This window comes from Gadus macrocephalus, chromosome 18 (genome assembly GCF_031168955.1).
Source record: "Gadus macrocephalus chromosome 18, ASM3116895v1".
Taxonomy (NCBI): domain Eukaryota; kingdom Metazoa; phylum Chordata; class Actinopteri; order Gadiformes; family Gadidae; genus Gadus; species Gadus macrocephalus.
Window position 1 is genome coordinate 15757041 of NC_082399.1, and position 20728 is coordinate 15777768.

Here is a 20728-nt window from a genome sequence, read left to right on the forward strand (position 1 = left end):
TTGGACGTCTTGACGATGCTCTGAATGCCGTACGGGGCTCCGACCTGTTCTGATCCATGGTCACAGCAGCTGCATGCTGCCAGGTCAGACCGCATATAACCAAAATAAATCATCCCATCATATAAATCATATCACTCATTTAATTGTTGCATTACATCCCACCCTCTATGGGACTACAACAACCATGCATATTCAACAGAAATATGTTTTATATACTTTGTATTTTACATGTTAAGTGATCCGAGGTCACTGCGACTGGACCCATTCAACTCTGTGATAGGGCTCACCCTTAAGCAGTGAACCACCCCGCGAACACCTCGTCTACCAGTGTGCATTCGCCGCCAGTCGTCATGACGCGTGGCGTTAGGAAAAGGTCAAAGAAAACACCATCTTAGTCAACATCATTCAAGGACGCAACCTTTAACGAATGGATGACATTTGAGGCTATAGGCATTGCATAACTTTATTAATGCAACAACCTTTTACAAAGTCTTCAAAGAATGTAGATTTAAATCAAGAATCAACAGTGTGACGGATATCATGTGACCGGTTAGTCTCCGATCACTTTCTTCATTACCCCATAACTAACACTTTCTCCTTTACATCGAAGACCCACAACACCCCAAAAACATTTTATAGGCAAATTCAATTCACTCTTGATATTAAAAAAAGGTAATCAATGAAAGACCAAACTCCGGAAAGTCTAAAAGATGAGCCAAGGGTTGAATCTGTGTCTGCTGCGCGCACACACACACACACACACACACACACACACACACACACACACACACACACACACACACACACACACACACACACACACACACACACACACACACACACACACACACCCAATCCAGAACCGCTACCAGACCTGACCCTGAGGCCACACTGGGCCTCAGGGTCATGAGCTCCGGTACTCGGAGCCAGAGGGGAACTCAGTCTGGGGGGGGACCAGGAGTCAAATCCAGATAGAAGATTGGGTTTCTTTACGTTCTGGTAACCAAAATGGACTTGCATGGACTTGAAAACCCAACTCTGGGCTCAAAAGGAGGAGGGAGCTTCAAGTCATCCCCAGTCTTTAGATTTAGTCAAACTGATCCTGGAGAAGACACTTTAACATTGGAATCATGACCATTTAACCAAAAGTCAAAGCGATGTGAGATTTTATGATTTTAAACCAGCATCACTCGCTGTCACACTAAAAGAGGTAGCATATACCCACGTACATTCATATTCCTATGGATTAAGGGTCATTATTCCGGGCAGGGCCTTCTTAATATTTATGCAGGATTTTCAGAAAAACTAAAAAAGATTAGCTATCTGGTTTTTGTAAAGTGGCGGACACTGTCCTTACAAAACGTGTTCTATTAGACCTGATGAAATAATGAGTGTCACGCTGGAACCCAGCAAACTCCAGCAGGGGGTCGAATAATGGTTGGAACAGAACATGGACTTGATTGCATTGAAGTGAATCATTCTTTACAGCAGTTGAAGAGCCGGTCTTCCAGCCTCTCCGGACAATGGGACCCGTGATGTGGTCCCCCCCGCGGTCAGGTCCTGAAGGGCTTAGAGTCCCAGGGGGACGGGGTCTGCGTCCCAGCGTTGGGCGGGCCTACTGGGCTGGCCCCGGGGGGCACAGCCTCCGGCCCCCTGGTCACAGGAGGAGCCAGCAGGGCAGCAGTGCAGGGAGTCAGCGCAGCACACAGCCTGAGAACACAGTGACATCACATCCTGTAAGCAGCGTGACATCACATCCTGGAAGCATCGTGACATCACATCCTGTAAACACTGACTAACATAAACAACACCAAAATGTCAGTCAAGTAAATATGATTTTACCGACACGTCTTCCACGGTTTTGATAATTATTTCAGGCAGGGCTCCCTTGAAAAAGAGGCTAAAGGTCTCAATGGGACATCTAGATAAATTAAGTTACATAAAAAAATTCCAGAGCAGAGCCAAAAACCAATTACCTTGATTTCAAAGTTGAAATTGAATAACCTACTCGTGTCCCCGATACATAACATGGCTGTAGTGAACGATTTACTCTCTATAGGTTTTGTGGAAGGATTTTGTGTTTAATAGGGGCATGCCACATTAGATCATAATCATAGATCCTTGCATATAAGAGCTACATACCATCCATTTAAAAATCAATGACGGAATATTTTTGTGGGGAACAATTACATTTAGGACCGGGGCTTCTAAGAATCTTGATGATAAATTGTCACAGTACGATATAGGGATCTAAAAAATCCAACCCTTGAGATAAACATTTGAATAGACCCTTTTCCGCAAACTAAACTTATCAAGTGCTTATTTTAAGCGCGGTTCCAACAGATACCAACAGACATTAAGAGAAGTTGACAGCTGCCAAGAGAAGTTAGCTGGGACTATTAGAAGCTCTGACAGATTCTAGGAGAATCCAGGATAACCAACAAGAAGAGATCATGTAGAATGCTTAAAGATGCCAACATGTCAACAGACACTAAGAGAGGCTAACAGATGATAACGACATCAAACATCAATAAGGAAAAGCTATTGGAAGCAAACAGATGCCAATACAAGCTAACAGATGCTAACGTCAGTCCACTAAGGCTAACAGAGGCGAGGCGCTACCTGGGCCGAGGGGCAGCACGCCCACACTGTGGGCGACGCGCGGCAGCAGGTCTCCTGCTTGGAGCAGCGGAACACCCCCACATCGTCACATGGAACATCCTCCTCCACAGCGGACGGCCTCAGCATGGACCGTACCACCTTGCTCCGAGGGCGGCTGCGGGGGGTTTGGTGTCGCAGCTGCTTCTCGCAGGTCCCACTGTGCATGTTGCAGGTGTAGCCCTGCGGGCAGCAGTGCTCATGGTCTTCGCAGCATACGGCCTTGAAGGGGAAATGAGGAGCGTAAGTAGACATGTACTGGATCACACACTGGTGGGGGTACATTGGAGACCAGTGCAGGCCTTCGGCTAGAAGCTAGGTGAAGTGTGATGTCATTGTCTTGTTTACACATTGTCTGATCAGTGTTGCCATTTTTTATTTTCGCTATTGGTTCTTTGAAAAGTAGCAAGACCTCGCTGGTTTGCGTGATGACGTCATTCGTGACGCCACCAAGCCTCATTGGCGTTAGAGGGATATCCGGGCGAAGAAGGAACAGGTGGGAAACATGAAATCAGCAGGCGCAAGGGATTGGGATTGGGAAGGGGCGGGCCCGGAGACGAGGGAGAGACCTGTGTGCAGTGCAGAGACGAGGAATAACACGAAAAAAGTCACCAGACGCACGAAAAGGTCACCAGATTTGCCACCGGTCAGTCGCTGGAGATGGCCAAAAGTCTCTAATGGCGCGTTTCAACTGCAGGGTGCGGTACGGTTCGCAAAGGTGCGGTACGGATTGTGTTTCCACCGCCAAAAGTGGGCGTGACCCGGACTGAGCCGTACTCGTTTTGCCCTCGTCTTCAGTACTCCACCGTTGGGGTTCTGTGTGTCACACATTCCCGTACGCAATTGGACATCTATGCAGATTGGACAAAATAAAATTAATCCTACTAAATACTGTCAGCCTCTGCTACACTAGAGCCATTCTGTCTGGAGTACAATATCAAAACTTGGCAAGCCTAATGGAAAAAATATCGAATTGAAGTGAATTAAAGTTCATACCGTAATTGACAGGCCTACTATGTGCCTTGAAGAATACATCGTCCAAATGTAAGATGCATCTTTAGATGCATCAGTCAGTCACATGTCTAAATGAGCTATATATTCTCAAAACTAAAAACAAGATCAGAGAGTTGACAAGAACATCTGATGGCATGGTTTGATGGGCTGGGGGGAGATGAAAAAGCAAATTGAAGCACTGCTAGCGCGTCCGTCCAAGTTATACAAGTCTTATGTCTGCTAATCTAGAAATAAAATCAAAGGGCCTTTACGAATTCTATTTTTTGCATAGGAAATTTTCTTTCCCATGGAGATGACCCGGAACTGCTTGAAGGAAAGGTGTTTCGAATTCTAAAAATGCTTAGGAAAGAAGCATCGATGCTTCCTTTAACCGTCCTTTAGCATAGGTTTCTCCTGAGCAACCTTTGCGAAAGGAAGGGAGATAAATGGTATCCCATAATCCTTTATGGCGGCAAAATTTAAAGCAACATGCCACCGACGAAGATTATTGACTTTACGCAAAGACGCACGAGAGACGCGATAAAGCAGAAGAATAGAAGAGAAGAAAATCCAATTGATAATGGGATTAATAATAAATTAAATAATAAATTAATAATTGATATTTTCGTTGGCCAAGTCCGACCAAAGTGATTCTCACTCTTGGCGACAACCTGATTGAAATCAATACGACAAGAACGCATGGATCAAAAGAGCGCTTGTTGTAGACCAACTTCGAAAAACGGTAGTTCCACCGTAGAGACGCTAGAGGTCAGACTTACTCCCCGTCGCGCAATGACGTCGGGTAGGAAAAGTGGAGTCGGATTCGTTTTAAACAGCGCTGTCTTTTCCTATGTTCGAAAGGAAGCACCTTTTCATCACTACTTGACCCGAAGAGGTTTTCCACAATGGTTAAGTTAAGGAGGCATAAAGGTTAGGAGATTTGGCTATTCGTAGAGGCCCCAAGTCTGAGCCACGGGGAGTATTCGTGCCCACCCTCAATAAGTACGCGAAACAGGAGGCCTTGAAGTGAAATTATACAAAACAGAACGTTTCTGAAAGACGCTGAAATTGCTTTTGCAGAAATGAACAGTGTGAGAATAATAAGGGGTATTTCTCAAATACAAACCCTGTTCTAGTATAGAAATGCAATTGTTAACCCTAAAAAAGCATGATATGGGATCTTTAAGGTACTTTAAGGGTGCACCCACACTTGGCCATCTGGCCGTGGCCGTTTTCACACCTAACCGTGCTCAAATCTGCCAGTGTGGCCAGTCTGGCCAGGCCAGGCCAACTTGGCCACTTGGGAGGGGTGTGCTGCTACGGTACGGGCCGCCACGGTACAGATGCTAATGAGCCGACACGCACACACGCACGGCTACGCAGCCTGAGCTGGATGACGCATAGTCCATGCGACGACCATGGACATAATAAAGGCGACGAGCCTTCTTTCCCATTAAACGGTAAACATGGCGTCAAGCCGTTCAACTGTTGGTTCACGTTGGTCCCATAGAGAAGTCGAGTGTCTGTTAGCCATTTGGGCAGACGATAAGCAACAGGCTCAGCAAAGTGGGAACTGTGTTCTCTGTGTTGTTGTCCATTGTTGTTAAAACTCTGACTGGCGGCAGACTTTATTATGGTCCATGCTGCGGACGCTTGGTGATGACGTGTTACGACGTGATGACGTATGTACAAGAGCCTACCGTGGCCAGGCCACAGTCGCGACGGCCAGATGGCCCAGTGTGAGTGCACCAGTGTGACCAACCCCAGTGTGGAGGGGCTCACCTTCACCAGCGGGCAGCAGCCCCACTCCCCCGTGTCCAGCTTACAGCAGGTGGTGCCCGACGCACAGCTGCTGGCGTTGTCACACTTCACATCCCCCAGCATGCCCCGCTGCACGGCCCTCTGCTTGGAGAACCAGGGCAGGCGCTGGAGCCCCGCGGCGGCGCGGGGCTTGGCGCAGGAGGCTGTGCGGGCGTCGCAGGTGTAGCCGATGGGGCAGCAGTGTTCCCCGTCAGCACAGCACACCGCCTGGGGTGGGGGGGTACGCAGTCATTCAGCAGCAGATGGAGGAGAGAACCATTTACAATTTTACATTATGGGGATTTTGAGATTTTAACCCAAGTGACTTACAACCATTCATTCACACACCGACGGAGGAATCAACCACGCAGGGCGACAGCCAGCTCGCCAGTAGCAGTGAGGGTGAGGTGTCTCGTCACTCAGCTAGGAGGAGCCTGGGATCGAACCAGGAACCTTCCGATTACCAGTCAACCCGCACTACTTCCTGAGCTACTGCCGCCCCTAACTAGACTGTCCTCCCATAGTGACTCCATCTGGATCTAGTTTTGGAAAATGGTTGCAACTCAGCCCACCAATAACCCCTCTGACCGACCCAGGTCCTGAAGACCCTCTGCTGATGGCTGGGGGCCGAGGGGTGAGGGCCCCATGTTAACCCTCCCGTGTTCCCCAGGCTCCAGGCCCTCCCAGGCTCTGACCTTGGGTAGGGGGCAGCAGCCCCACAGGCCGCTGCTCTTCATGAAGCAGCAGGTGGTGTCCCGGGGGCAGGTGGTGCGGGCGTCACACTCCACCCTGGCAGGGCTCAGGCCATCCCGGGAGGGCTCCTCGGGGTCCGCCCGGGGCAGGGCGGGGGTCTTCCGCACCCAGGGAAGGCTGCTGGCGCCTGGGCCGTCGCGGGTCTGGGGGAACAAGGGAGTGAAGTGAGGAAGGGAGGCGAAGCACTCCACGCCTCGAGGACTAAGCTCACACTCCACAAGCTCCTGATGGCGAGGGTCTGGATGGAAGGGGACCCGGTGGGGTCCAGGGTGTGGGCTTTAACCCATTGAGTTTAAACTCATAGAAACATACTTCGGTTTACAAATGAAGAAAGCTGTTGTCGTTGGGATTGGGTTTGTTTGGGAATGTCAATCAGTGCAGTGAGGAGAAGTGCTTCCAGAGGTCAACCTGTAGCTTGAAATAGTTTGAACTTTGAGCTAGGGGCAAGTTGCTATCCCGGGCATCGCGGACTGCTCTGATTTTCCAGAATATAAGTATATGGGTATAGGTGTAGTGCAAAGGGATCAGGTTCTGACCTGTGGTAGGGGCAGCAGTAGTACAGTAGTATATTAGCAGTGTTGGGAAGGTTACTTTTAAAATGTATCCAGTTACAGAATACATGCCCAAAAATGTAATATGTAACGTATTCCGTTATATCACGCAATCTGAGTATTCTATTCTGAATACTCGGATTACTTCCACATTGAATTGCATTTTATAAGTATAGAAATGCGGCATCAAATCCTGCTTACTAAACAAGTCTATTCTGGTGTATTCTTCTTCTGCGTTAGGCCCAAGTCTCCCTGAAAGTGAACTATTTTATATAATTTGCTGTAGTGGAACAAAGACTATAAGGGTATGTTCATGCGAAAGATATTCGCTATTACATCTAAAAAGAAATTCACTGAGCTAAATGCATAGGTGTTGCCTATAAAAAATGTAATCGCACAGAGAGAGAGAGCGAGAGAGCGAGATGCATTTTTATGTGTGTTTTCCAGCATACGTTTTAAGTGGGTGTCTGTCCAAATTCCCAGACAGTCCGACAATTTGCTGCTAGTTTTGGAGTTAACGCTCATCAAACAATAATTCCCATAATGCGCGCGGCTGAGCGGGTGCCTGTTACGTCCAAAGAGGCATATGCTTTGTAGAACTGGATCGGACCGAGGTGCGTTCGCTTTCACATCACAAGCGAACCGTGCCAGGGTTCGTTTGGAAGCGAACCGAGACCAGCTGTTCAGGGAGGTCTCGGCCGGCTGATCCGAAGTGAGGTGGTTGCATTCACACCAACGCTAACGTACCGAACAAAGGGGATCAAACTAATTTAGTGCGCACTAAATGCTGTAGGTTTGAAAGCACGAGTAAACTGCTGAAACAGAAGTATCGTCATGTAATCCATTGATTTCAACAATGTAACTATTCTAAATACCAACTATTTAAATTGTAACTGTAACGGAATACAGTTAGCTATAATTTGTATCCTGAATACGTAACGCCGGTACATGTATTCCGTTACTCCCCAACACTGTATATCAGTAGAGTGACCAGCGGTAGGCGCTAGCAGTAGTACGGAATATTAGTATATTGTATTGTGTATAGTCGCATTTCTCATCGCTGCTCGTTACCGTGGCGACCTCCTCGGCAGCGGAGAAGCTGCGGGCGGAGCGGCTGAGGGCGGGCAGTTTGGTCAGCCAGGGCACAGAGGGGGCGTGGCCCCGAGCGTGGTCACACCGGGACTGGGCCAGGTTACAAACAGTGGCGTGGGGACAGCAGTGCCGGTGGTCCTGACAGCACACCGCCTACAGGGCAGGAGGAGGAGGGTTCACACACCAAAACCAGGGCCCTCATTATCAACATTTTGTAGAAGAACTCCAATCCTAAGCAGGAAAGGGAATAATACGCGTGTAAATTGTACCCCCAGGTGTGCTGTACCTCCCCCAGGTGTGGTGTACCTCCCCCCAGGAGTGGTGTACCTCCCCCAAGGTGTGGTGTACCTCCCCCAAGGTGTGGTGTACCTCCCCCAAGGTGTGGTGTACCTCCCCCAAGGTGTGGTGTACCTCCCCCAAGGTGTGGTGTACCTCCCCCAAGGTGTGGTGTACCTCCCCCAAGGTGTGGTGTACCTCCCCCAAGGTGTGGTGTACCTCCCCCAAGGTGTGGTGTACCTCCCCCAAGGTGTGGTGTACCTCCCCCAAGGTGTGGTGTACCTCCCCCAAGGTGTGGTGTACCTCCCCCAGGTGTGGTGTACCTCCCCCCAGGAGTGGTGTACCTCAGGCATGGGGCAGCAGGCCCACTCCCCGGCGGTGGTCTGGCAGCAGGTGGTTTCGTCAGCACAGGCCACCGACTCGTTGCAAGGGACAAGGAGTCCTGGAGACAACAACATCCATCAGGCCCTCCAGGGTTTACCACTGCCTCAAGTCATGCAGAAATCAAGCAATGCCTGGGACATTCCACAAGCTTGTATATTTGTCCGATTGTTAAATATGATGACATGCTTTGCTGTAAACTTGGCTTCGGAGGAGACAGCAGGTCAGAAGTGATGGGTAGAAGGTTTTGAATGACATCCAAGTTCAGCAAGTATATGTGCTTTGCTTCTGCTGCAGCACATATTGCATGTTCTAGAAACTGGATGATTTATACAGTACAGGGTAAATTTAAGACTTTTTAAGACCATTAGGAATGCAATTTGAATTCCTATTTAACCTCCAAACTGTATGAAGGCTATGAAGGAAAATCCCAGAATTACTTGTAAAGTAAATAAATGTATTCATTCACATTCAAAAGAACATTACTAGACAGAACTGTGTGTACGCAAGAGTTGCAGTAGAATACGTGATGTGAAGAATATGTACGTGTGATTAAATTGTAGACAATTTAAATGTCAGTAGTTAGTGGTAAATCTAACTGTTGTAGTCGGTCGCTGTATGTCTGGTCAGAGAAAGTCTAAAACGGTGTGAAAACAGGTAACCAGTCTCGAACCACCCACAGCCAAAATGTTCCTTAAATAGTAATGTGGCTTACTATCATTACACAAACCAGGTGTATTCAGGCCGTCTCGTGGTGCAGTACCACCTGCAGGTTCCCTGAGCATTATACTTTAGTATCGGAGAGCGTGATCGAATCCAGCAAATTATTATTTTTCTTTTTTAAGAAAGAAGAATCACGCGTCACATAATCAGAAACTAAAAGGTACGTTTTGGGCATTTTGACTTATATGCTGACGTGAGCTCTGCTTCATCTGGGTAAATGTGCTTGTACTGCCATGTGCACGCGGTCGGGGACCCGATATCGTGGGAACCGTGGGGAGTTGTTGATAGTGCAGTTTGGGGTCGCGCTGGGACAGGACTTCGAATACTGAACAATATTGGGCGATGGCAGGCGATGGCGGTGGCTTCTTACAGCGGTTCATGTTTTTCTGAATTTGCATGCGACTAATGCCTTTACATCTTAAAGGTTGCGTCAGCGATGTTGGGCGACGTCTCTTCTGTTGGTATTTGAAGCGAGATCTGTAATTGGAAAATTATATTTTCGCATTCCGTTTCTATAACTACCATTTGTTGATTATGCCTTTTCTCTGACACCCCTGGGATGGTCAAGGGTCAAAGTGTCCAACCGAGAAGTCACCACTATGAGACCCCAAATGACATTGTCAATGATCAAATCATTTATTGTTTACTTAAAAAGGACAGAGTTTCCTGTGTTCTCATCAAGGAGAAGAATGCATAAGGGCATCTCTGCTCCCTCGTGATCGCTATACCTCTGGCACAAAGGTTAACGTTGGATAACGCTGGGGACAAGTAGAATGGCTAGACAATGCAAGGAATGGGAGCTAGAGCTTACATGATGAAACAACATGATTTATTTTTCCATCATACATGATGTGTGGAGCAGAGCTGTTCTCAGCATTTCTCAGACCTGTGCTACTGTATGAGAAGTGAGAACCCCGTGCCTTTGCCAATGCATTGGACATCTCCTTGCGAAGCTAATAGAGAGGTGCAGGGCAAACTCCCATCTGAGGCCTCGGATTACTAAATGTTTGTTGTATGATTGTACATGGTTATTACTCAAATAAACCAGCCTAATTGTTCTAAGTTCGGATGACTCTTTAGTTAAACAGTTTAGACAGAAACGATTGACATGGTTCCTGAATTCCCAGCACAGATCCCAAACAAACAGAACCAGTTTGACCCTCCCTTCCATGTTACGTGCATCCAGTAAAAACCATCATGGTCGCAGCGCAAAACCCCACAACACCACCCCTTGTCGGTGATTGGTTGGAATACTATTTATTTTGGTTTTGATTAGTTGATAGTAGCATTTGATTTTTGTGCAAGTGAAATAATCAACGTTGATTAAAATGGAAAGTAATCATCAGGTTGGTTTGTTTTAATAATCCAGTATAAGCTTGTTTTTTATTCCTTGTATTATCTAGCCATCCCATATATAAGCTAGAGCTATCCAGCCCATTTGCTGTTAACCTTTTGCCTGACCCTAACTCACACATAACGACATCTGCTTGGCGAGAACGCAGGTTGTAAATATCTCTTCCCTTGACGTAAGGGGAAACTGCCTTCCAGAGAGGGGGTGAAAGGTACTCCCCTTCTCCTAAAGACAACGGAGGGTGAAGCTGTGTTCCCTCTAATGTAAGGACACCAGCCCTCTGGGGAGGGGGTGGAGCTGTTAAAAGACTGTGCCAAGAAAGGACCCAACCTGGTTAGAGTGAATAGGGATAGAACACAGCATAGGTGGAAGATTTAATTTACGCCTAAAATAAATGTCACGTTTTAAATGACCATCTAGTGCATTATCAGTAGGTAGTCCTGCAGCACTACAGGGCCACAGAACCACAACTGATGAATACCTGGGTCAATGTTTGAAGTTAATAAAATGAAATTGAGCAAAGATAGAGTTCAGGAAGAGGTGAAATATAAATTTGATGACACACACACACACACGCACTTCCTCTGAAACCTTCTCTTAGTTACTATAAATTAACACTGGTTTATCCATTTATGGTGACTTTATGCAATCAAACAGCATTTTTGTGACGAAAACAACAGTGTTGGGACATAGCTTTGGTTGTAAAGGTAAAAGTGATTTTCATTTAATTTTTTCTCTAGTTCTGTGATCTCTCAAATCACGTGAAAAATCTTGCCCTTTCTGTGCATGCGCACAGTCATGAAACACAAAATGTGTTGCTTCCTCTTATTTTGTCTGGGTTTGAAATTGTCTTTTGTTTAGCTAACAATGGTAACGGTAGACTAAAAGCTGAGAATAGTATCGTGCCAATGGTCTCACATGACTTGGCACACAACCTCCTCAGGCGTTTCGGCCCTTCTCCGGAGGAAAACATTTAGTTGCAGCCGCTTGCTTCCACCCTGTGGCAGAAAAGAGAGTAGCAGCTCATGGCACATTGGTTGGGCCTGCTTAACAAGTTGCTCTCTTTTTATGGTTGACCTGCAAACTGCAATGTTTGAGGCGTGGTTTGAACGGTTAAAAAAATAAATGGATATTGCCCAACCCAACAGGAAATGCAGCCCGATGGAGAGAAGCGATGTCTCTCACGGGTTCGAGACTGACCTTTGACCTCGGCCACAGCAGAGGAAGTCTTTGCAGGTGCGTAGGTGAGGAGAGGCAGGTGTGTGTCGGAGGAGAGGCAGGTGCTGTGGACCAGGTCACAGGTGTACCCGTCGGGGCAGCAGTGGAGGTGGTCCGAGCAGCACATTGCCTGGAGGGAGGGAGGGAGGGAGGGAGGGAGGGAGGGAGGGAGGGAGGGAGAGGGAGAAATACCAAAACCAAATAAGGTCAATCGGGTCTTGGTGTGTATCAATTAATTATTTCTGAACAATACTACTTAAGTGCTTTTCAAATACAATCAGGGCTTGAAATGAAGCATGCCCAATCGCATCAGACGAGTCTCATTTCACACATGTGCATCAAGTTGTTTTTTTTTAACTGTATTTGATCCATCTAGGAATATAACATAAAAAATGAGCGGGACTTCTGGGACCTCTGGGCGTGCAGAGACCACACAATCAGTAAGGGCGACTCTCCGCCTCCTCCATTCATTCGTACTGGTCCGCTCTGCAGGACCAGTGGGACTCCACTCCTGAACCACAGACTGTCCGTCTGATACACGGGCCAGAGAAACTCTCTACATGGGAGACAACACGCTGCAACGCACTCTCGGTGTGCTCCTCCTCTATCAACAGCTCATCACTAATCATTGGTTTATAAACAGGCGGGGGCCAAGTTATGGATGAAATACTAGTTAATCCTGTCGATTGTCCTGCCTTTTTAAATCAAATTAATATTTGGCTATATCCAAATGTGTTTTAATGAAGCCTGTAGCCTCAGCGATTCGTTACGGCAACATAACGCCTGACTGCAGATGCAGGGGTCCCGAGTCATTCAGAGGACTTTTAAAAGGTCCGCTTACTAATGCCGCTTTTCCACTGCATGGTACCAGCTCGACACGACTCGACACGACTCGACTCAGCTCGCATTTTTTGCGTTTCCACCGCGGTACCATGGTATCTGGTACCTGAAGTGGCTGCTTTTTCTAGTACCTACTCGCTCTAGGTTCCAAGCGAGCTGAGCCGATGCTAAAAGGTGACGTCGGCAGACGGCCGGCGACTGATTGGCCAGAGAGTGTGACGAAGTCACGAGAGCGACATGGCAACCATGCTGGTAACATCCATAGCAGCGCCGCAGCCAACATGTTCCACTTCTCCAACTTCTTCAACATGCCAGCTAATAATAGTAATGTGATCGATGTCCTCCATTGTTGTTATGTGGGTTCTGTCCATGTGTGGGTTGCGTATGTGTTGTTTGCGTCGCGTACACAAATACGTCACGGCCCTTTCGCGCAGCCGACCCCGCCCACGTCCAGGAGGTACTATTTGCGGTGGAAAAGCACCCGTGCTGCTACCGTGTCGAGTCGTGTCGTGTCGAGTCGTGTCGAGTCGAGCTACATGTGCGGTGGAAAAGCGGCATAATTCAATCAATCATTTGACAAACTATAAAAACAATAAATCATTGAAGAGAATTAAAAAAAGTGTTGCCTTCTTTCATACAGATAGTAGGTCTGATAGCCGAAAGTGGACTCAGCTGTTTAGCTCACAAAGAAAGGCAAAAGTAGTCAATAATACAAGACTTCTAACTTAAGAAATAAGTAACATATAGAATACTAGCATTCCAACATACTGGCACATTAGCACATCAGAAAATTAGCACGGTAGCACGTGACTCACGTTGGGCATTGGGCAGCAGCCGTAGGAGCCGTTTACCAACTGGCAGCAGGTTGATTGTTCGTGACAAATAGTCAGGCTGTCAGGACAAACCACTGCCAAAGAGGGGAAAGGCACATTACAATAAACATTAATTGATCACATACATCGTGTAACCTTCATTACTGTAGCCCTAGGTCATTTAATATTCAGCTGTACATAGATGTTGCATGTGGGTGGATTCCAACTCTCTGATCATATCTTTATTAAATCTAATCTTTCCCCATCAAGAACGTCTTGGAAGAAACGGCTGGGACACGGGACCACTCATTTCATTCTCTCATTAAAAGGGCCCAGGAGGAGAGATGAGCTCTGCTTCCACACAGGAGCCAGAAGGAGGCGTCCTCTGTAGGACCTAGCAGTAGGTTTCCGTGGCAACGGGGATGAACTCACCGTCATGGTTGGGTGCGGCTGAGATCTTTGTAGCCAGCGGGAGCGCCTCCCCCTCCCCAGAGAGGCACCTCTCATGCTCCATGTCGCATGTGGTGTTGGCAGGGCAACAGTGAAGCTGGTCACTGCAGCACACCGCCTGCTCCCAAGTCACATGACGCACAGAGCAAAGACAGGGTGAGTGGAACAGCCCAACGTTTGTCTGGCCCGAGATGCACAGGTCACATGGCTCTGGGTAATGGGCTGCATGTGAGGCTGTGTGACCAGACCAATCGTTTCAGATGCTACACATGCCTTCCATGTTTAGGATTGCCCTCGTCTGGAGGAGAAGAGCTAGCGGTTTAATATTGGTGGTGCGATAAGTACACTGATTCTGCTGCCGTTTGAAAGCTCTTTAATCGTGATAAAACACAGAGGCTGAATCTGGTTTTCTGGACCCTTCTACACAATGGGTTCTTTTGAAGCTCTGTTGGCCCATTAGAGCTGCTCTACTATATTATTACTCAAGGCACTAAACCTGACGGGTTTAGGGACCAAAAGTTCAATGTATTTCCATTTCTCTTAAAATAACTAAAATAAATATGAGTATTTTTGCAAAATAAAATAATTGGGAAATTTGTCGAGATGGAAAAAATATACATATGATGCTGGTGGAGGTCTAGGGATGGTGAGGTTAGCGGGGGGTCAAGGGGGAGGTGGAGGTGGTACTGACGGTGCAGTTTGTGGGGGTGATGGAGGTGGAGGTGGTGCTGACGGTGCAGTTTGTGGGGGTGATGGAGGTGGAGGTGGTGCTGACGGTGCTGTTTGTGGGGGTGATGGAGGTGGAGGTGGTACTGACGGTGCTGTTTGTGGGGGTGATGGAGGTGGAGGTGGTGCTGACGGTGCAGTTTGTGGGGGTGATGGAGGTGGAGGTGGTGCTGACGGTGCAGTTTGTGGGGGTGATGGAGGTGGAGGTGGTGCTGACGGTGCTGTTTGTGGGGGTGATGGAGGTGGTGCTGACGGTGCTGTTTGTGGGGGTGATGGAGGTGGAGGTGGTGCTGACGGTGCAGTTTGTGGGGGTTAATGGGGGGGGAGGTGGTGCTGACGGTGCAGTTTGTGGGGGTGATGGTGTGAGGGGGCTGACAGTGGTACCTCTGGGTGGGGACAGCAGCCGTAGACTCCAGTGGACAGCTGGCAGCAGGTGTACCCTTTGGGACAGCGGCTCTTCCCCCCCGGACATGGCCCTGAAGCCGAGTCGACCTCTGCTAGACACATCACGCGTTCTACCGTTACCGACTGGTATCTACTGGTAGCGCTCATAATGGTGCGATCTGAAGACGTGGGCATTACTTGAATCCATGCGGTTATATGTACTTTGTATTTAAGCTAGAGCTGTCAGTTAAACGCGTTATTAACGGCGTTAACGCAAACCAATTTATTTATTTTTTTTTGGCTCAAAACAAAGAAGCAGTAGCCTGACTGCTATGTTCAAGGCATATCTTTGTATGTTCATCGGTTAATTGCATTATAGGCTTTTTTTTTGTACCGTCCTGTTTAGATCAGTATATGCCAATGTTGTTATAAATAAAAAAACATTTGCACAAGGCAAGCCGATGCACTTCTCCATGCACCACAAAGAATTCAACATTACAATTAATCGTGAGTTAACTATGGCATTAATGCGATTAATCGTGATAAAATATTTTAATCGCTTGACAGCCCTAATTTAAGCATAATCAGCATGCTATGATTGTTAATGAATATAGTTGCATAAACTGCGTCGTTATTGCCCATATTATCCCTGATCAGTGTATTTGGGTTTTGTTAAGCCAAAGCTTTGGTTTCATGAGAACAGCTGAGGTGTTGTGGTGCGCTGGCAGGCGTCCCACCTGTTCTCCTGCGAGCAGGTAGCTTCTCCAGCAGGGGGACGGAGCCCAGGCCCGCGGACACACAGCGGGAGTGTTTCAGGTCACACCGGGTCAACTCGGGACAGCAGTGCTGCCTGTCTTCACAGCACACCGCCTGTGGAGCGGACAGACGGACGTTAATGTACCGTATACACTAAGGGTGGGAACCACAGGGTACACGGGCCACCATACCGATAATATTGTGATACATCTATATATAGATATATTGGATATTGGATGTATTGTTAGAAAACCCTATATCGATTCATCACGATAAGATGTCCAACGATGAATAAAAAAACTACTGAGAAAGTAAAGTGCTGGATTTCTGCCTTTATTGATGGTACATAATTCGTTTTTCAGTAACTCGTCTTTGGTGGGTGGACTTCTGTTTAAGTTTCCTTTATTCATATGTTGAGCGCCACCTCGAGGGGCAGGGAAATCGGTTTAGAACGCCTTATTTTATTAATTACAATATCGATATTTAGGGCGATACTTCCAGTCTTACTCTTCAGGAATAAAGAATAAATATGCCAGTGTTTCCCACAGGATATTTGGAGACTATGATGGGGGACTCGCGATCCTCTAGGGGGTCCGGGGAATTGCCTTTTTTTTATAACTATGGCGGCAGAAATTAGACTATGGCGGGGTGCCATAGTCTCGTCAATGTGTGGGAAACACTGGATATGCTAAATAAATGTTTTTTTAAAAAAGGAAAATATTATATCAATATTTGGCGGCAGTATATCGATTCTCATATCGCACGAAGAAGGGCCACAATATATCGCCGTATGGATATTTTGTCCCACCGTTAGTGCACACTAACGGTGGGACGCCTGCCAACGTTTATCAGACATCAGAGTCTGATAAACGTTAATGTACCGTTCACACTGGACCCAGAGTCTGATAAACGTTAATGTACCGTACACACTGGACCCAGAGTCTGATAAACGTTAATGTACCGTTCACACTGGACCCAGAGTCTGATAAACATTAATGTACCGTACACACTGGACCCAGAGTCTGATAAACATTAATGTACCGTACACACTGGACCCAGAGTCTGATAAACGTTAATGTACCGTACACACTGGACCCAGAGTCTGATAAACGTTAATGTACCGTTCACACTGGACCCAGAGTCTGATAAACATTAATGTACCGTACACACTGGACCCAGAGTCTGATAAACATTAATGTACCGTTCACACTGGACCAGTCAGACCTCAGAGTCTGATATACGCACGTTGTTGATCTTTACTATGGTCGTGGAATTGAGTACACATTCAATATCCAATGACTGCCATTGTCCTCATTTGTGAGGGGCTCATCGTGTGGCCTCATGCAGTCCCAGGGAGTGTACCTTGACCATGGGGCAGCAGCCCCACGTCTCGTCAGGGAGCTGGCAGCAGGTCGTCTCATCTGGACACTCAGACTCCTTGTCGGGACACATCACTGCCTTCACCGCCTGACACACACACACACACACACACACACAGATCTTTCTTGTTGCCATGCTTTAAACGGGTTAAGACGAATAAGTGTATTTTTATGCCTTTGTCAGTAGAAACTATGCTGCAGTAGAAACTGCTGTATGGGTCAAAATCATAGACATAATTTGGACACAGAGCTCCACGCGGGGCGGCCACAGAGCTCCACGCGGGGCGGCCACAGAGCTCCACGCGGGGCGGCCACAGAGCTCCACGCGGGGCGGCCACAGAGCTCCACGCGGGGCGGCCACAGAGCTCCACGCGGGGCGGCCACAGAGCTCCACGCGGGGCGGCCACAGAGCTCCACGCGGGGCGGCCACAGAGCTCCACGCGGGGCGGCCACAGAGCTCCACGCGGGGCGGCCACAGAGCTCCACGCGGGGCGGCCACAGAGCTCCACGCGGGGCGGCCACAGAGCTCCACGCGGGGCGGCCACAGAGCTCCACGCGGGGCGGCCACAGAGCTCCACGCGGGGCGGCCACAGAGCTCCACGCGGGGCGGCCACAGAGCTCCACGCGGGGCGGCCACAGAGCTCCACGCGGGGCGGCCACAGAGCTCCACGCGGGGCGGCCACAGAGCTCCACGCGGGGCGGCCACAGCGCTCCACGCGGGGCGGCCACAGCGCTCCACGCGGGGCGGCCACAGCGCTCCACGCGGGGCGGCCACAGCGCTCCACGCGGGGCGGCCACAGCGCTCCACGCGGGGCGGCCACAGCGCTCCACGCGGGGCGGCCACAGCGCTCCACGCGGGGCGGCCACAGAGCTCCACGCGGGGCGGCCACAGAGCTCCACGCGGGGCGGCCACAGAGCTCCACGCGGGGCGGCCACAGAGCTCCACGCGGGGCGGCCACAGAGCTCCACGCGGGGCGGCCACAGAGCTCCACGCGGGGCGGCCACAGAGCTCCACGCGGGGCGGCCACAGAGCTCCACGCGGGGCGGCCACAGAGCTCCACGCGGGGCGGCCACAGAGCTCCACGCGGGGCGGCCACAGAGCTCCACGCGGGGCGGCCACAGAGCTCCACGCGGGGCGGCCACAGAGCTCCACGCGGGGCGGCCACAGAGCTCCACGCGGGGCGGCCACAGAGCTCCACGCGGGGCGGCCACAGAGCTCCACGCGGGGCGGCCACAGAGCTCCACGCGGGGCGGCCACAGAGCTCCACGCGGGGCGGCCACAGAGCTCCACGCGGGGCGGCCACAGAGCTCCACGCGGGGCGGCCACAGAGCTCCACGCGGGGCGGCCACAGAGCTCCACGCGGTGGTTTTGAGATTCTGTGTTGCCATACCCAGTAGTAGTATTGTTAAACTTATATAGTAATGACGTACCCTTACCGACATTGTAACTAGTACTACTGTTCTACTGTAATATAGAACTAAATACCCTTAACTAGTATTATTGTTCTACTGTAATATAATAATAATAAATACTAATACATTTTATTTAGAGGCGCCTTTCAAGACACCCAAGGTCACCTTACAGAGCATATAGTCATCATAAATCGTTTAAAAAAAAATTAAAAAAAATGTGGAAAAAATAAATAAATAAATAAACATAATAAATAAAAAATAAATAAAACAAAAACAAGACAAAACAAAACAAACAAACAATCACGTTTGACGTTGTGTGTGAGTTTGAACAGGTGAGTTTTGACTTGAAGGTTGTAAGGGTGTCTGACTGTTTTATGTGTGGGGGGAGGGAGTTCCAGAGCCTGGGTGCTGAACAGCTGAATGACCGGGCACCCATTGTAGTGAGTCGTGATGTGGGGATACATAGTAGTCCAGCAGAGGTTGAGCGGAGGGAGCGGGAGGGAGTGTATTCTTGGAGGAGGTCGCAGAGGTAACTGGGGGCTAGGTTGTGGAGAGCTTTGTAGGTGAGGAGCAGGGTTTTGTATTGGATGCGGTAGTGTACTGGGAGCCAGTGAAGTTGTATGAGGACAGGGGTGATGTGGTCAGATGATTTGGTGCGGGTGATGATCCGGGCGGCTGAGTTCTGAATGATCTGCAGTTTGTTGATGAGTTTGGTGTAGTACTAAAATATAGAATATAGTACTAAATACCCTTAACCACATTGTAACTAGTATTATTGTTCTACTGTAATATAGAACTAAATACCCCTAACCACATTGTAACTAGTATTATTGTTCTACTGTAATATAGTACTAAATACCCTTAACCACATTGTAACTAGTATTATTGTTCTCCTGTTATATAGTAGGACCACACCGTGACCCTCATCAGAACTAGTGCTACTGTTCTACCGGTACTCCTACTCACTGTTCCTGTATTGTCACTAACATGGGCTGGAGGCGGTGGAGGACAGCAGGCGGCCGCTCCGTCAGGGGAGGTGCAGCAGGAGTCGTTCCCCTCACACCGGCTCCCATCTGGGCAGGAGGTCGCTGAGCAGACGGCCAGCAGGAGGAGCACCAGCCATGAGCCCTGCAGAGACTGGACAAGAGGAGGAGGTGGTGGTGAACAATACTTTACACACCTGATTTCATTTAGTTTACATTAAAGATTAAATAACTGAGCATCTTATCTCGGTGAGAAAGATAGGGAATGTGATAGGAAGTGCATGTGCAAACACAACTTTTAAGAGAGTGTGTGTGTGTGTGTGTGTGTGTGTGTGTGTGTGTGTGTGTGTGTGTGTGTGTGTGTGTGTGTGTGTGTGTGTGTGTGTGTGTGAGGATTTAATAGTCTTTTATTTCCAGCTATAGAAACTGAAAATAGCTATAGAAACTGAAATATCCGGTGATATTGTTTACTGCGAAGAAACAATATCAAATATCAAAGTGTTAAGACTGGGCTTAATCTGAGGCAAATCAAGTATGAACACACAGAGTTCATTTTACCATTGGACCAGATGGTTGCAGCATAATTGGGCAATTCAATAGGCCTCCGGTGCAGCCCACGTCTTCCTGGGAGGAGATAACGACAGCTTTCTCAAACAGTGGACTGTGGAAAATAGGACCTTGGAGCCTGGAGGAAGGCTGAAGAAGAGTAGACCTTCTGATATGAACAGAAACACAATAGACAATAGCCACATGTAAATTGTGAATGGACTGCATTTATACAGTGCTTTTCTAAACAGTGGCAACTTAAAGCGCTTTAAAATACATGCATAACATGCGAGGCGACAGCCAGATGGACAGGAGCAGTGAGGGTGCGGCGTCTTGCTCAGGGACACCTCGACACTCAGCTAGCAGTCAACCCGCGCTACCTCCTGAGTCGCATGCCGCCCTTATGTGAATGTGTGACATGTGAACAAGTGGTGAAGGAACAGCTCACCTCGTCGTTGGGTACGCTGGATCAGAACCAGGACGTTACAGTCAAACTGCAGCAGGCTGTGAGTCGCTTTCCCTTCCAGCGAGACCGGAAACAGTGAGGTATACAAACCAGGGATCACGTGACATGCCGATCACGTGACAGCCCGCCATCCCCCATCGGACCTAAAGAACATTTTAATAAATATATTTTAAAATA

The 20728-nt window shown here is 48.6% G+C and overlaps 1 protein-coding gene and 1 long non-coding RNA gene across 6 annotated transcripts; one reads left to right on the plus strand and one right to left on the minus strand.

Annotated features, from left to right (window-relative positions):
- Positions 1–449: 449 nt before the first annotated feature.
- Positions 450–20679, minus strand: LOC132446225 (progranulin-like). 5 transcript variants are annotated; one of them, XM_060036393.1, is made up of 15 exons: positions 20534–20679; positions 20098–20163; positions 19544–19693; positions 17127–17231; positions 15746–15878; positions 15009–15121; positions 13881–14016; positions 13452–13543; positions 11779–11926; positions 8468–8565; positions 7827–8000; positions 6147–6347; positions 5434–5679; positions 2623–2880; positions 450–1710 (listed from the first exon to the last, which is right to left on the minus strand). In XM_060036393.1, exons 2-15 carry the CDS (start codon positions 20119–20121, stop codon positions 1570–1572), a joined length of 2019 nt encoding a protein of 672 aa, XP_059892376.1. In that variant the 5' UTR covers positions 20122–20163; positions 20534–20679; the 3' UTR covers positions 450–1569. The 5 variants fall into 5 exon arrangements, with proteins under 5 accessions (XP_059892376.1, XP_059892379.1, XP_059892375.1 ...); XM_060036396.1 differs by having other exon boundaries at positions 15009–15118; positions 20534–20678; XM_060036392.1 differs by having other exon boundaries at positions 20098–20254; positions 20534–20663.
- LOC132446229 (uncharacterized) lies at positions 6787–7428 on the plus strand. The gene is made up of 2 exons (XR_009522798.1): positions 6787–7125; positions 7314–7428. It is a non-coding gene; the product is annotated as an uncharacterized LOC132446229 (long non-coding RNA).
- Positions 20680–20728: the final 49 nt, after the last annotated feature.

Coding starts and splice junctions, on each gene's coding strand:
- LOC132446225 (XM_060036393.1), bottom strand. CDS start 20,121: ATGCTGCAACCATCTGGTCCAATG. Junction 8,001..8,467: donor CCTGCTGCCCCATGCCTGAG/GTACACCACTCC, acceptor CCTGCCCTGTAG/GCGGTGTGCTGTCAGGACCA. Junction 2,881..5,433: donor GCTGCTGCCCGCTGGTGAAG/GTGAGCCCCTCC, acceptor TTCCCCTTCAAG/GCCGTATGCTGCGAAGACCA.